Genomic DNA, 14,695 nt, shown 5'->3' on the forward strand with positions numbered 1-14,695 from the left:
GGGAGAGAGGATGGAGGAAGGTAAGGAAAGAGATGCTGAGGTGGGGGAGGGAATAGAAAGGAAGAATTGGGTGTGGGTGTGTTAGTGAGAGGGAAAGAGAGATGGTTGTGTACATGGGGAATGGAAGAAAGAATTTGTGGTCATAGAGAGAGAGTGAGGTATAGATGAGAGGGAGAAATATTGTGGTGGAAAATGAACAGTGGGACAGATTTAAAGGGTTAAAAGAGGGAGGAATGTTGGACATAGTGGTGAAAGGAATGGAGAAAGAGATGTGGCATGGTACTGGAGAGGGGTGATAGAAGGAGAAATGTTGGGCATGGGGCTGGTGGGCAGGAGCGAAAGATGAGAAAGGGATAAATGCTGGACCATGGTAGGAGGAACCAATGGACAGCAACAGAAGAATTTACAGAAGATGGGAAAGCGGAAAAAAGAAACTTGATGGAAAAATAAGTCTCCAGACAACAAAGGTAAAAAACGGAATTTATTGACTAAAATATGTTAGCTTTGGGAAATGTATATAGCAGATGTCTTTGTATTGTGTTCAAAAGAAAATGAAATGAATTTCTGGTTTTAATTTGTACAGTGTTGAAGTACTTGCTGACCCTTACTGTGACTGGTGGGGATCCCTAAGCACCGCCAGTAGAGGACCTCCTCTGGAGACGGCCAGAACTCCCTTCCACCAAGTGCAGCAGTCGCTGGCAGCATCCATGAACCACTGAGGTGCCAGCATCTGTGACTCAGGGTTGCTACTGCTGCCTGCCAAGCTTGGCAAAAGGGACCCCCGGCCAACTGCAGAGGAAGTCCTCAGCTGACAGCTTGGGAATCCTCATCAGCTGAGTATTTATATTTTATATTTACATTAGAGGCTCTGGTAGAAACCCGTTTACAAAGTATGTATACTTCCAAATTAATATTTCCAAATTAATAAAGTGTCTCTGCTTATTTGTAACATAGAAACATAGAAAGGTGACGGCAGAAAAGGGCTACAGCCCATCAAGTCTGCCCACTCTACTGACCCACCCCATTAAGTCTGAGTGCTGCTCGACCTACGTAGGGATCCCACGTGGATGTCCCATTTATTCTTAAAGTCGAGCACGCTTGTGGCCTTGATTACCTGCGTCGGAAGTTTGTTCCAGTGATCCACCACTCTTTCTGTGAAGAAATACTTCCTGATGTCACCTCTAAATTTCCCTCCCCTGAGTTTGAGCGGGTGCCCCCTTGTGACCGAGGGTCCCTTGGGAAGGAATATATCGTTTTCTACCTCGACACGACCTGTGACGTACTTAAAAGTCTCAATCATGTCACCCCTTTCCCTGCGCTCTTCTAGAGAGTACAGCTGCAATTTGCCCAGTCTTTCCTCGTATGAGAGACCCTTGAGTCCAGAGACCTTCCTAGTGGCCATTCGCTGGACCGACTCAGCTCGAAGCACATCTTTACGGTAATGTGGCCTCCAGAATTGCACACAGTACTCCAGATGAGGTCTCACCATGGTTCTATACAGTGGCATTATGACTTCAGGTTTGCGGCTGACGAAGCTTCTATTGATACATCCCATCATTTGCCTCGCCTTGGATGAGGCCTTCTCCACCTGTTTGGCAGCCTTCATGTCTGCACTGATGATCACTCCCAAGTCCCGTTCCTCTGAAGTCTTAGCTAGTGTTTCTCCATTCAAGGTGTATGTTCTGCATGGATTTCTGCTGCCGAGATGCATGACCTTACACTTTTTAGCGTTGAAGCCCAGCTGCCATGTCGTGGACCATTTTTCCAACTTGATCAGATCCTGCGTCATACCATCCGTGGGATTGCTTCCACCCACTATATTACACAGTTTGGCGTCGTCGGCGAACAGCGCTACTTTACCCTGAAGCCCTCGGGTCAAGTCCCTTATGAATATGTTAAAAAGGGATGGTCCCAGGACTGAGCCCTGCGGCACACCACTAGTCACCTCCGATGTCTCAGAGAGGGTGCCATTGACCACCACTTTCTGAAGTCTTCCACTCAGCCAATCGTTGACCCACGCCATTAGTTTCTCACCTAACCCCATCGATTTCATCTTGTTTAATAGTCTACGATGTGGGACACTGTCAAAAGCTTTACTGAAATCCAAGTATACTATGTCCAGAGACTCTCCCGAGTCCAGCTTTCCTGTCACCCAATCAAAGAAGCTGATGAGATTGGACTGGCATGACCTGCCCTTAGTGAATCCATGTTGACAGGGATCCCTCAGATTCCCATCATCCAATATTGCGTCTAATTTCTCTTTAAGTAGAGTTTCCATGAGTTTACACACTATCGATGTGAGACTTACTGGTCTGTAATTTGCGGCCTCCGCTCTGCAACCCTTTTTGTGCAGAGGAACCACGTTGGCAGTTTTCCAGTCCAGGGGGACTCTCCCTGGACTGTACCAGGGAGAGTCCCCCTGGACTGGACTGTAAATGGGTCTGTACCAGAGCCTTTAATTCAGTAGCATAATTAAATAAAATAACTATTTCTGAAGTTTATAGGGATGGATGGGGACGGTTTTGATTCCAGCGGGGACGGACAGGGACAGATTTGACTTCAGCGGGGACGGGTTTGACTCCTAGCGGGAACAAGTTTGATTCTACCGGGGATGGACGGGGACAGGTTTGATTTCTGTTCCTGCGCAACTCTCTATTACACACTGGAAAATGGATATTTCTCACAACCCATGGGGCAAATAACTCATTCCTCTTTTAAAAAGAGCAGATTTGGATCCCACCATTTCCTCTCATTACCGACTAGTTGTTAATATACCTTCTTTAGCAACTCTCCAGACCGACATAGGTTAATCTTACTAACGGGTTATATCTCATCATGACCAGCTGGTGGCGAATGAGACAAAACTTTGGAATGGTACTTAATAGGTTACTCCCCCTAATTACCTCAGTCTCCAGCAGGTGTTGGTGAGCTGTACCCATCTCCCTTTTGGAGGGCTGTTGGAATTTGTTCAGGACTCCCTAGTCCCTGTTTTTATGCCGGACTGAGCTTGGGTGGGCCCTGTTTGGGGGTCTGTCCAACCTTGGGGGTGTCAAAACCGGCGGGTCTCGAGTGGGGTCCCTCCCCCATTCCTCTACCTCCCCAACATTTTTTTACAGGTGCTTCAGCAATAAGCCTTGCCCCCTAAATCAAGCAAAGCGTACTGTTTTGAGAACCAGTGGAGTCTGTTCTGTGTAAAAAAGAAAAATAACTAAATCCTGAGGCAGTGCCGTTCTGAAGGGTTGCTTTCCCTTTAAATATGCTGTAAATTACTGTATTTGTTCAACTAACCGGCACTTTTTCTTAGCTAGGTTGTGTATGGAGCAATGAGCACTTTGCAGGGGAAAAAGTGCTCATTGTGATTCAGACGTGAGGCACTTGCGGCTGACCTGAAAACAGCTGTTCGGGCTGGTGCGGTGGAGGAGCCTCGTTGGCAGTGGGTGCTGGCGTACAAGGCTAATGCCTTGCTAGCCGGCAGCTGTTTGCAGGGAAGTCTTCCCCTGCCGCCCACAGAGGGTTTCCCTTACCGCTAAAGCAGCTGGGGATTTTCTGTCAGCTGTTTTCTCTCACAGCTGATGCCGGCTTGCCTGCTTTAGCAGCTGGGACAGTTCAGGCTTCCCAGCCGCTGCAGGCCCTGGAGAGGTTATTTTTTGGCATGATTTTCACATTTTTTGTCAGAAAGCCCCTCCATCTTGGATTTAGCCTCAGGTGACCTTCTCCCTGTTTTGGTATAACAGGGACAGTTATCAGCTGGGTCCCCTGCTGTGGCAGGAAGTCCCATGGTGCCACTGGGGGGATTTTTCCCCTCATTTTCTTTTGCTTTGTGTAAAGCATATATTCAGGCGGCTGGGGGTCCTGCTTGTGCCCCGGGAGGGGGGAGGGGTTGTTCCCTCTGCGCCCCCTGCTGTTTTGACCCCTTAACTCTTTCGCGTCCCCCCTCATCCAGGCTCCCGCAGGTGGTCTGGGACGAGGGCTTGTTTTTTTGAGGAGTGTTTTAACCAATGCATGAGGACCTGGACCCTTGTGGAGACCTCCAGGATCCTCTCGAGGGGATGTCCGCTGGTACGGGGACTCGTTTTTTTTCTGTCTACCAGCGAGGAGGTGTTCATGGTGCGCTTTTTTATTCAGAGGGACAAGCTCCCAGTTCTGATTCAGCCCTTGGTTCCTGCCCCCCCTCGCATGCCTCGCAGCACGTAGTACAAGGATGCTCCTCATCTGACCATCAAGTGCAAATTTGGCATGATATGGGGTCCACACCACCTGAGATGTCCATAATAATTGATTTTTACTAAAATGTAGATTTTTGAAATAAAATTAGGAAACCTAAGATAGCTGCTGCATTTTAGCACTAAAAATAGCTTGTGGGAGCATATCCAAAAGTCCAAAATTACAGAAAATAGGATTTTAGAGGGGAAGACATCCTCAAAACCCCTCAGTTTTGCTGAATTCAGATCCACCCTGATTTTCCTATAGACAGTAATGAACTGTACTCGCAGATCTGCCATCAGCTTCTCACTGCAATGGGAAAGGGCTTTCTGCCTTAGACAAGCAAGGGTAGCTCTAGTGGTTTGTTTATTTGGACTGCCTTTTATTCAGGTTCCAAAAACCTGAAACCTTCAACCACTCTTGATCCCACATGATTTTTCGGTGGGGGTGACGCAGCCAACCTTCTTCGCCAAGCCTTCAGGCCAGTCACAAGGACCAATCAACCTGCACTCAAGTGCCTGACTCCACAGGGGTGAGAACTGCTCTCAGGGAACCTAGCCCCAAGCTCTCAAGTGTTAACATAGGCAGGCCAGGCTACAGACCCCAAAGTCTGGCTCTTCTAGGCAGAGCTGCCCCAGGTTGGAACCTCTTAGCACAGGGAAGCCTCAAAAAATATCAGATTAAACCCCGAAAATAAAAAAATCTAGAGCAGATGAAAAGATATCTTCCCAACTCGCTTGCAAAAGTTAAGACTGGGGGGGGGGACTGAGAGAAGAAAATGATTGATGTCTTCTGCAAGTAGCTCGTGAGCTGAGGTGCTTAATCTATCCATGAGGAATCGTATGCTGTTTGCACAGGAGCTTAATTCATAGTGTCAAAACAGTGTACAAATTTAATTGTATACTGCGATAACCATATTAACCACATCGAACTCCATGGTGTTAGACTGTACATGGGCAGTGCAGGATACAAGTACAGGCTGCCAGGGAGCAGAATGTAATTGGCGTTAGAAACAGTTATAAACACAGAATACAGGTCACTAACTAAGGAGCAGAGCTTTGTGTAGTGTTAATCTTGTGTGGATTGCTTGTTTACATTTTCAGATTCCATCTGGAACCGTAATACTTTTGAGACGGACTCTGACCTGCCTGCTGGATGGATGAGGGTACAAGACACTTCGGGGACTTATTACTGGCACATTCCAACAGGGACTACCCAGTGGGAGCCACCCTTGGCACACTGCGATAGCAGTGGGACTCAGAAACACACGACCTGTTCTCAGGACACCACCCCTTCTGAAGAGCAACAGGTGAGCCTCCACATATTTTTTCAGTGTTTTCATAATAGCAATATTGGAAGCTGACTGTTGGATCATATTACATATTACTATATTACATTCGTAGGGACTTTAGTTGCATTTCTAAACTCCAAACGTGGGCCCAGTTTGTTCGGATGAAATTGAATGCATCCAAGACAAAATTATTGTGGCTTGGCCTGAAACTGGATTATCTCCCTAGTTCTGTAGCATTGTCCTCTGGAACTTCTTTACAAATCAAATTTTCTGCTAAGATTTTGGGAGTCCCTTTCGATTCCTCGCTCTCTTTTAAGGATCAGATTAGTTCTGTGATCAAGAAATGTTTTTTCAATCTGCGTATGCTTAGGAAAGTCAGACATCTTTTCCAACAACATTTTTCCTTTCTGGTTCAATCGATTATTTTATCTCATCTTGACTATTGTAATGCCCTGTATCTTGGTATTACAAAAAACTGTCTTTCTTGATTACAATTGATCCAGAACACTGCTGCCAGATTGATTTTCAGGAAATATAAGTTTGATCATGTAACACCATTACTTTATAATCTACACTGTGTATTTTAGAGTCCAGTTTAAATGTGCCTGCGTTATTTTCAAAATTCTCTTTGGAATTTTCTCTCCGCTAGACCCTCTATCTTGGAATCTTTATAGATTCTCTTTCGCAAGGGGCGATCTACAATTTAAGCTATCTTGTACATCCAGTAAAGATATCAAAAGAATCAAAGCTTTTGGTCAATCTTTGCCCTTCAAGTTCACTCAACTTTGGAATGATCTTCCACTTTCTCTACGAAGTTTTAGTTCTCTTTCATCCTTTAGCAAGTCTTCGAAAACCATTCTATTTACCAAACACTTTGGTAATTAATTTCTTTTTTATTTCTGCTATATTGTTTATTTGTATAATTTAATCACTGTTTTATATTTTTATTATCTTATCTAACCACTGTAAACTGAGTCGAGCTTTCCTAGATTGAGACCCGGTATACAAAACTAAGCATTAGATTAGATTAGGGCAGATTGTCCAAATGGGTTAATTTTGCACAGACATAACAGTAAATGAATCTCACTCCTAAATCAAAATAAGTGGAATATGACCTTTTTTTCTGAAAATAGCTGCTGTAGTAACATAGTAAATGATGGCAGATAAAGACCTGAACGGTCCATCCAGTCTGCTCAACCTACATGCTCCATAAATTAATTTAATTTAAATGGTCCTTTCCTTAGCAAAGCAGCAGATGAATCCAGAGACCAATGGGATAGCTCACTTCTACCAGCAGGTGGAGATAGAGAAACTGATTAACAGGTGTACTTATTTGCTGGCACTCCTCCTGTCTCATCAGTATTCTCTATCTCCAAGCAGGTGGAAGTCGCTATTCAACTAGCTCCTGGATTCTGGCTGTGGCTGGAACTTTATTACCTCCTGTTGAGATTTTCTCTTCAGTGAGACTGCCATTCTGTTTCTCCTGTTGAGCTTTTTCTCTTCAGTGAGACAGGGGTGTCCGGCTAATCGGTGCCGGCTTTAGAGGTTACACTTGGGCCCCCCCTTGTCCCTGCCTCACCCTCCCTCCAATGATAGAGGGTCTGCCCTGGTCCCTATTTTTCTTCTTTCCCATTTAAAAAAAAAAAAAAAAAAAAAAAAAAAAAAATGGGGCCTACACAGCTGACTTTTTTGCCCTGCTCGTGCTGGGCAGCAGGTGTTGCCGGCATCTACCGGCACTATCCAGTAGATTGTGAGTATGTGTTTTATTCTACTGGTCTCTGAGCTTTGTGGTTGTGTGAGAGCTGTGGGTTTTTGACTATGGCAGTTTTGTTTTGTGGTGGAATATGTTTTGGTATGAGCTTGCTTCAGTGAGGTAGGTGGCCTCTGTATTCCTGCGCATAACTAAGGAGCGCTTCTTTTTCTTACCCTAGCGCTTGTGCTGTGGGGTTGGTAGTTTCTGGGACATTGTTTCTTGATACTGCCACGACCCGTGGGTAAATGTAACTGTGTGGCTCTCGATATGGCCGCGAATTGTGAGGGCGGCTCCGGGTGTGTTATACATTATCTGAACTGGAGCTGAATCGTTCTATAGCGCGGGTGGTGCGAGCTTGTGCTCCCCTACTGTTGGGAGCCATGCGCCTTTTCCCCTTTCTTCCCCGAGGTGTGTTTTGCATTTTTTATATGCTTCGGTTATGGGCTCCGAGCCGGTGTGAGCGGCAATGTTCTAGGAGCCGGCCTATTTTGGCGCGAAACAGTCCGAGTTTGGGTCGCCAGCACTGCAATACTCGGGGAGTTATTCTGGGCGGCTGCCTTTCTCAGCGCGGGCCTCGCCGTCTGCTTTGCGGAGCGGTGTGCTGCGGTTTTGGCTATGAGCTCCCGGTCTGTTTTGTACAGCGCTGTTGGGGGAGCCAGCCGGTTTTGATTCTGGCAGGAAAGTGCCCGCGCTTGGGCCCCCAGCGCCGCGAGGTTCATTGACTCATGTCCTACAGCTAACTTAAGCGTGTACCGCGGCTTATTTTTGTTTGAAATCAGCTGTGCCCCGTATTGCAGTGCTCCATTTGCTGTGGTGTTGTCCACATGCTTCTCTTAACAAAAAAAAAAAAAAAAAAAAAAGAGGTTGTTATTGGGGGCTGTCCATTTATATACCTAGGCACTTCCACATTAAGTTTCTGCCCTGAGTTTGGCTGCCTATGCTTGGTTTTGCTGCCTTATGGGTTAGCGAACAGCAAGGTGGAGTAGGTGTCAAGGGCGTGCCAGTGTATCATTCGTGTGGTTCATTTCTTCACTCGGGGTTCCGATAACATGCGGCGATGTTGGAGGTTTCCTTAGGCCTTCTGCCTGGGTGCTGCGTCCGCCTGCTTGGGCTCTTGACTTGTTTCTGCGGGGTAGTTGCAGGAATTCCGAGTGGAGGGTCTCTCTTGAGGCCTGATGGTTCTTTTCTTCTTGCTGTGGGCCAGCTTGTCTGTGAAAACCTAGTGGCGCAAGGGTTGTGTGCTGGGTTAGTAACAAGGAGCTGAGGTTCAAGCCCCAGCTAAGGAGTAGAGCTGATATGGCTCCAAAAGAAGAGGCGAAGGTTCAAGTCTATTTAAAAAAAAAAAAAAAAAGCTAGACGGCCTTCCGCTCTAGAAGCATGGTCTAGTGGCGGCTGATCCCTAAGGGCAAGATCCTCTGCTTGCGAGGTCGTAGGGTAGCTGGCACTGTATGCCCAATGAATTCTCCCCTTCCGCTCTCTTTTGGAGTGGAAACCTGGTCTGTTTTCGGCCAGGTACAGCTCGTTTCTCTGGAGAGGCGTATGCTGCTTCTGGATTACGCCTGGTGCGCCTTGTCTTTCCTTTGCTTGCGTAAAGCTCAGGCAGGTTGCTGAATGTCCTCATGCTCCCCTTCACATCGCAAGACGGTGTTCTTTTTCCTGGTTGACAGTTTTCTCATGAAGGAGTAGTCGCTTTACTGTCATGTCAGGGAGCTGTGAACTTTTTTCAGGATGCTTGCACCTTTGCATCCTCCTCTCGTTTCCAGAGTCTCTCTGTTTTGCGTTTCTCTTTGAAGTGTGGTTGGTCCTCGGGACAGTTCTTGTAGTTCTTAGGGTACCACTTATTAGTGGGTGGCCAAGATGGGGGCTTTGGGCAGGCTGGATTCCATTCGGCTGCATTAGTTTCTCAGGGTTACCCATTTCTGCAGTCAACCTGGGAAGATATTTACATTTTCTCTATGGACTCTGAGTCTGCACTAGGTTGGCCTGCCTCTCTCGGAGCAGCGCTTTCGGTTTGGGGCACATTCCATTTCACCTACCCAAGGGTTCGGTGGCACTGCCAGGCGATTTGTCTGATTTATGCTTGACTGCCTGCTTGATTCGGACGACTTCCAGTCGGGTCTTTTGACTGACACGAAGCGGGTGGTTTCTTTTCCTCAATTCTTTACATGCGCATCTTCATATTTGCAGTGCTCTTTTTTCCTATACTAGTTATAGGTATATCGGGTTGAGGCGGTTATTCTTATAGGAGAGACTTGTAATTCTTTCCAGAGCCTTGAGTGTGGAGTCTCGATCTCAGATTAGCGTTCTTCGCTTACCATGGCTAAGAGTATGGGATTCTGTTCAGGTTCTAGCATCCATATTGCTGACCCCTCTGGGAACCTCGGCTTGCTTTCCCTTCTAACGCTCAGCAGCCGCTTTTATTCCAGTGGTTCTCGGTATCTCTGGGCTCCTATTAGTTGCTAGGCTTCTCCTGCATAGCTTTGTATGATTTAGGGGCTCAGAAAGATTGTCTTTCCAGGGCATGCCTCGGTCTTTCCTGGACTAGCTTATGACCACCGACTATTCCGGACTGTCGGGTTGGGGGGCTCGGGGGCTTCCATCCTCAGCTTCAGGAGTCTGGTCTTCAGAGGCGACTAAGTTCTGGTTCCTTCTTCTACTCTTGAGCATGGTCAGGCTTCCTTTCTGGAGCTTCAGACCATTCTTCCGGAATGCCGCTGAGGGCCCTTTCAGTCAGTATTATGATGGGGGTGTTTCTCTGCAGCTTGGGCAGTAGGTGATGTACTCAGTTGCCAGGTACAGTGGTTGTTCTACTTCGATGGGTGGACCCTCATCTTTCTATTCGGTTGACCGATCATTTTTCAGGTCAGGAAAAGAGTTTGGTTAGTCTTTCTCTCTGCGAAATCTGAGCATAGCTCATTTATTGGATGTTACTGTGTACAGCACTGCGTACGCTCTAGAAGTGTAGACGTTAGTTATAGTGATATCTTCTACATCCTGGTTATTGGGAATTTTGGCTCAGGTGTTCCACTTTTCTTGTGGTGGAAATAAGATCTCCTGGAACTTGACCTCATGGCCTCGTCTCACAATTCCATGCTTCCTAGCTTCTTAGGCGGGCACAGGAAGTGGGAGTTAAAGGGGGTAACAGTGTGGCTTCTTTCTTACAGCCATACCACCCTGAATGTGGTGGTATGGCTGTAAGATCCCGTCTGATCTCAGAAGCCAACCAGGATAGGGCCTGTTTAGTACCTGGATGGGTGACCACCTGGGAATACCAGGTGCTGTAGGCTTGAAAAAAAAAAAAAAAAAATCCTCTGGTTTCTCTTTTTCACTGTTTTCCCCTGGCTGATGATAGCTTGGATTTGCCATCTCAAGCTCGCTTTAGGGGCACAGTATTGGTACAATCTCTGGCTTGGCTGCGCTATGTGGATCTGTTGAGCCTTTCGACAGCCGGACTAAGAAGTTTCCTTTTATCTCCGACTTTGCTCTCCTTGATTGAGATCAACATGGATATTCATACTACTTTGGTATTACGACCTAGCTTTTGAGCAGTCTTGACTGGCGTGTGACGGTAATGCGAAGCAGGTTGTTTCTTCTCTTATCCAGGCGCTACAGACGTCTTCTCCTGTGGCTTCTGCTTCCTTTTGGAGGTGTTTCCTTTCTTGAATACTTCTCAACAGTTGCACCCTTCCTGAGTTCCTTTTTAGCACAGGTATATTGCCGATGGCATAGCGTTCAATTCCCTTCAGCTTCAATTACCATTCTTGGCTTGTTACAGGAACTAGGTATATGGCTCTTCGCTGACTTCTCAGCTTCCTGTAGTTCAGTTCCTAAAGAGAAGGCGGTATATTCATGCACCTCTTAGAAAGCCCGGTTTGGTGTAATTCATTCACGTACTTCTTCTAAGTTACCGATGGCTTCATTTTAGCCTTGTCCTTTGGGGCTCTAAAGAGCTGTGCGGTTGTCCATGGGATTCCTTGTGGTCATGGCTTCAGCTTTGAAGTTGCGATGTTGCAGGCCTTGTTCAACGGGGATTCCTATTCCTTATTTCCGTCATATGGGGTGTCAGTTCGGATGGTACCACTATTTCTTTCTAGGGGGTGTCATCCTTTCTTTTACATCATGCTCGCTTTTCCTTCCTTCTTCCTGGAAGGAGATAGTGGAAGCAGTACTTTTATTCACTGCATTTTTTGAAACGTATGTAGCGTTCTCCGCGAGATCGGTTTCTAACAACTGTTAGTGGTTTATATCTCCTTTTTGGGATTCTTCAAGGAACGCCTCAGGCGTATGGCGGCATCCGATGCCTACCTCGCTCAATGGTCCAGGAGGACATTCTTTATACTTGCCTGCTGGCAGGGGAGCGGGTGGCGATTGAACTTCATGACCATTCCGCTGGAGCGATGGCTGCTTCTTGGGCTCGGCCCAGAGGGGTTTTGCCTTGGAGGAGATTTGTCTCACGGCTAACTGGTCTTCCGAGAGTACCTTCTCTCCGCGTCTCTGCATGGATGTGCGGGCACATGCGATAGGGTTTTTTTGATGCTTCGGTCGTTGCGAAGGCGGCGTTTGCTTCCCACCCAAATTAAGGATTGCTTTGCTACATCCCATTGGTCTCTGGATTCATCTGCTGCTTTGCTAAGGAAGGTAAAATTATGTTCTTACCTGTTAATTTTCTTTCCTTTAGAAGCAGCAGATGAATCCAGAGCCCCACCCTTTCTGGTATCTGGTTGTCAGTTTTTCGTGTACGGCTTTTAGTGATTGGGTGTTGTTCATGATTGTATTCTGTATCGTTGCTGTTCGCGAGGTGTTCTGGGAAAGAAGTTTTTTACATGCTATACCTACTGATGGTTAAATGTGCTTGGGCAAGGAGCTATACTGATGAGACAGGAGGAGTGCCAGCAAATAAGTACACCTGTTAATCAGTTTCTCTATCTCCACCTGCTGGTAGAAGTGAGCTATCCCATTGGTCTCTGGATTCATCTGCTGCTTCTAAAGGAAAGAAAATTAACAGGTAAGAACATAATTTTACCTTTTCTTAGATATTTCTGGGCCAGAAACCCAGAGCCCTGCCTGGTAGTGTGCTTAGGTTCCATCTACTGGAGTGTCCATCAAAGCTCACTCCAGCCCATCTTAACCATCCCAGCTATCAAAGACCTCCCCAGCCAGTCCTCAACTGAATGTCCATATATGGGACACAGGCCATGCAAGCCTGCCCAGTACTGGCATAAGAACATAAGAAGTGCCTCTGCTGGGTCAGACCATAGGTCCATCATGCCCAGCAGTCCGCTCACGCCGGAACCAGTTGAGGACATAACCCGAGATTCCAAATGATGCCAAACAGTCCAGAAGAATGGTATTATCAACCAAATTAAATGCACTACTCAGGTCAAGTTGCAAGATCTTAGCACTTGAACCTTGGCTGAAAAGTAAGTGCAGGTAATCAAACAATGAAGCTATGATTGTTTCGGTACTGTAACCTGACCGAAAGCCAGATTGGTTGTCATATAAAATGTTATATTTCTCCAAATATGTAGTAAGTTTAGCATTTACCACCTCTTCTGCTAATTTAGTGACCGGAGATATACTGGCGATAGGTCTAAAATTAGATGCAATATTAGATGGTTCTTTTGCGGGGGTTTTTGATTAGTGTAATCATAATATGACCTTGTTTCACTGGGAACTTTCCTAAAGTTAATAAAAAGTTTATCCAAGTCAACAGCTTAATCTTAAAATTGACTCTGTGTGTTGCAATCTGTTGACTCTGTTAAATCATGCTGATAATGCAAACGAGGATGACACACTTGAGATGTCGCAAGACATATGAACACACTGAGCATGACCCACACCCCTTATGACTAGCCGGTACATCATTTTTCTGTCTCATGCCTCTACTGAACTGTGATCTAGTTATAAGATCTTTTAAATTTTTTCCCCTTGCATAAGCAAAGCGTGGCATGGCTTCAAATTGTGGATGGACTTGCAAAATGTGCTAATATTGTGTAATAATTTTGTAAGTCCATCCACAATTTGAAGCCATGCCATGCTTTGCTTATGCAGTCCGAAGAAACTGATGGAGAAATGACGGACGAGATTAAACACAACTGCAAGGGAGGCAACACAGTTATCATGGGTGACTTCAATTATCCGGGGATAGACTGGAGCCTAGGCACCTCCGGCTATGGTAGGAAGACCAAGTTCCTGGATGCTGTAGGTGATTGCTTCCTGGAACAACTTGTCAAGGAATATGCTTATCAGAGAGTGGATGCTTCAGATGGGCAGACTGAATAGGCCATTTGGTCGTTATCTGCCATCATGTTTCTATAACCATAAAGCTCTATGACCTCACAATGCAAGTGTTAAGCCTGTCTGTGAGAAACAATCTCCTGTTTCTTTTAAGGTGCATTTGACCACAAGTGTTGCTTTGTTGTGGGCCAAGACTCGAGCGATCTCTCTGCAGATCGGCAACTTGGTCCATTCTCCACACCTTTGCAAAGTTTTAAAGGGTGGATGTTGTGGTACAAAAGGACTCTGCCTTTGGTGCCTCCATGTTACAGGCCGGCACGGTCAGCCTACCCTAGATCCCTGGGACTGCTTTTGTATATCCCGCTATTTCTAGAATGGCACACCTATTGCACTGGAAAAAAAGATTATGTCCTTACCTTGATAATATCTTTTCCAGTAGACTCCTTCCTTGTCCTTCCTCCACCTGCCTACTGTCTCATTCTGTTAATGATTCTCCAAATTGGTTTTGGATGGCAGTCAACCCTTTGAGCCTTGAAGAATGCTGTGTTGTAGGTTGAGCATTTCCAGGGGTACTCCCTGAGCTCCTTTGATGCTTCTGTTAGCTGTTGCTAGTTCATTACTTGTTATAGTGTTTATGTTGATGCAGAACAATTCTATTGTTATGGAATGTCCCATCTGTATCCCATATTTGATTTGAGCTCTAGCATGCTTGGGTACTAACTGCAGGTGGCAGTAGAGTTCACAGTGAAGTAGGGGGGGTGACACAGAAAAAAATCCAGAGTGGATTCCTTCTGCAGATGGCTCTTAGCCATGGGGAGATAACCTGCTTGTCTAGATATTCTCAAGGTAAGGACATAATCTCTCTTTCTCTATCTTTGGATTATGTCTAGGTAATTTTAAAAAACCTTATCAAAGCCTGCAATTAGCTTAGGTTTCTCCATGATCAGTAGTGCCAGAAATCTTCCTTAGAGAGAGGCTCGTCACCATATGAGAGCCCCTGACTGTTAGTGGGCCAAATGTAGTGCCTAAGCCTTTGCTTGAAGTTCAACTATTTACATTTGTTTTCTTTGCTTCTTATACAAACACATAGCATAATCATGCCCTTTTGTAAAACATCTCACAGTTATTTTTTCACTCTTTTTGCCTCTTTCCTCAGCTAACATGGATGGGATTCAGTCACGAGCGATATGATGATGGAGAGCTCTGGAAGG

General features: G+C 46.0%; 1 protein-coding gene and 1 pseudogene across 1 annotated transcript in view; both read left to right on the forward strand.

The window, feature by feature from the left end:
- APBB1 (amyloid beta precursor protein binding family B member 1) overlaps window positions 1-14,695 on the forward strand; it is a 200,930-nt gene that overhangs the window by 57,728 nt on the left and 128,507 nt on the right. The window contains exons 3-4 of the mRNA XM_033947847.1: window positions 5,307-5,512; window positions 14,641-14,694. Of these exons, the coding sequence (XP_033803738.1) occupies window positions 5,307-5,512; window positions 14,641-14,694 (260 nt within the window). The remainder of the gene's footprint in view (window positions 1-5,306; window positions 5,513-14,640; window position 14,695) is intronic.
- On the forward strand, window positions 10,404-10,534 carry LOC117363240 (annotated as a pseudogene).

This window comes from Geotrypetes seraphini, chromosome 6, assembly GCF_902459505.1.
Source record: "Geotrypetes seraphini chromosome 6, aGeoSer1.1, whole genome shotgun sequence".
Classification (NCBI taxonomy): Eukaryota; Metazoa; Chordata; class Amphibia; order Gymnophiona; family Dermophiidae; genus Geotrypetes; species Geotrypetes seraphini.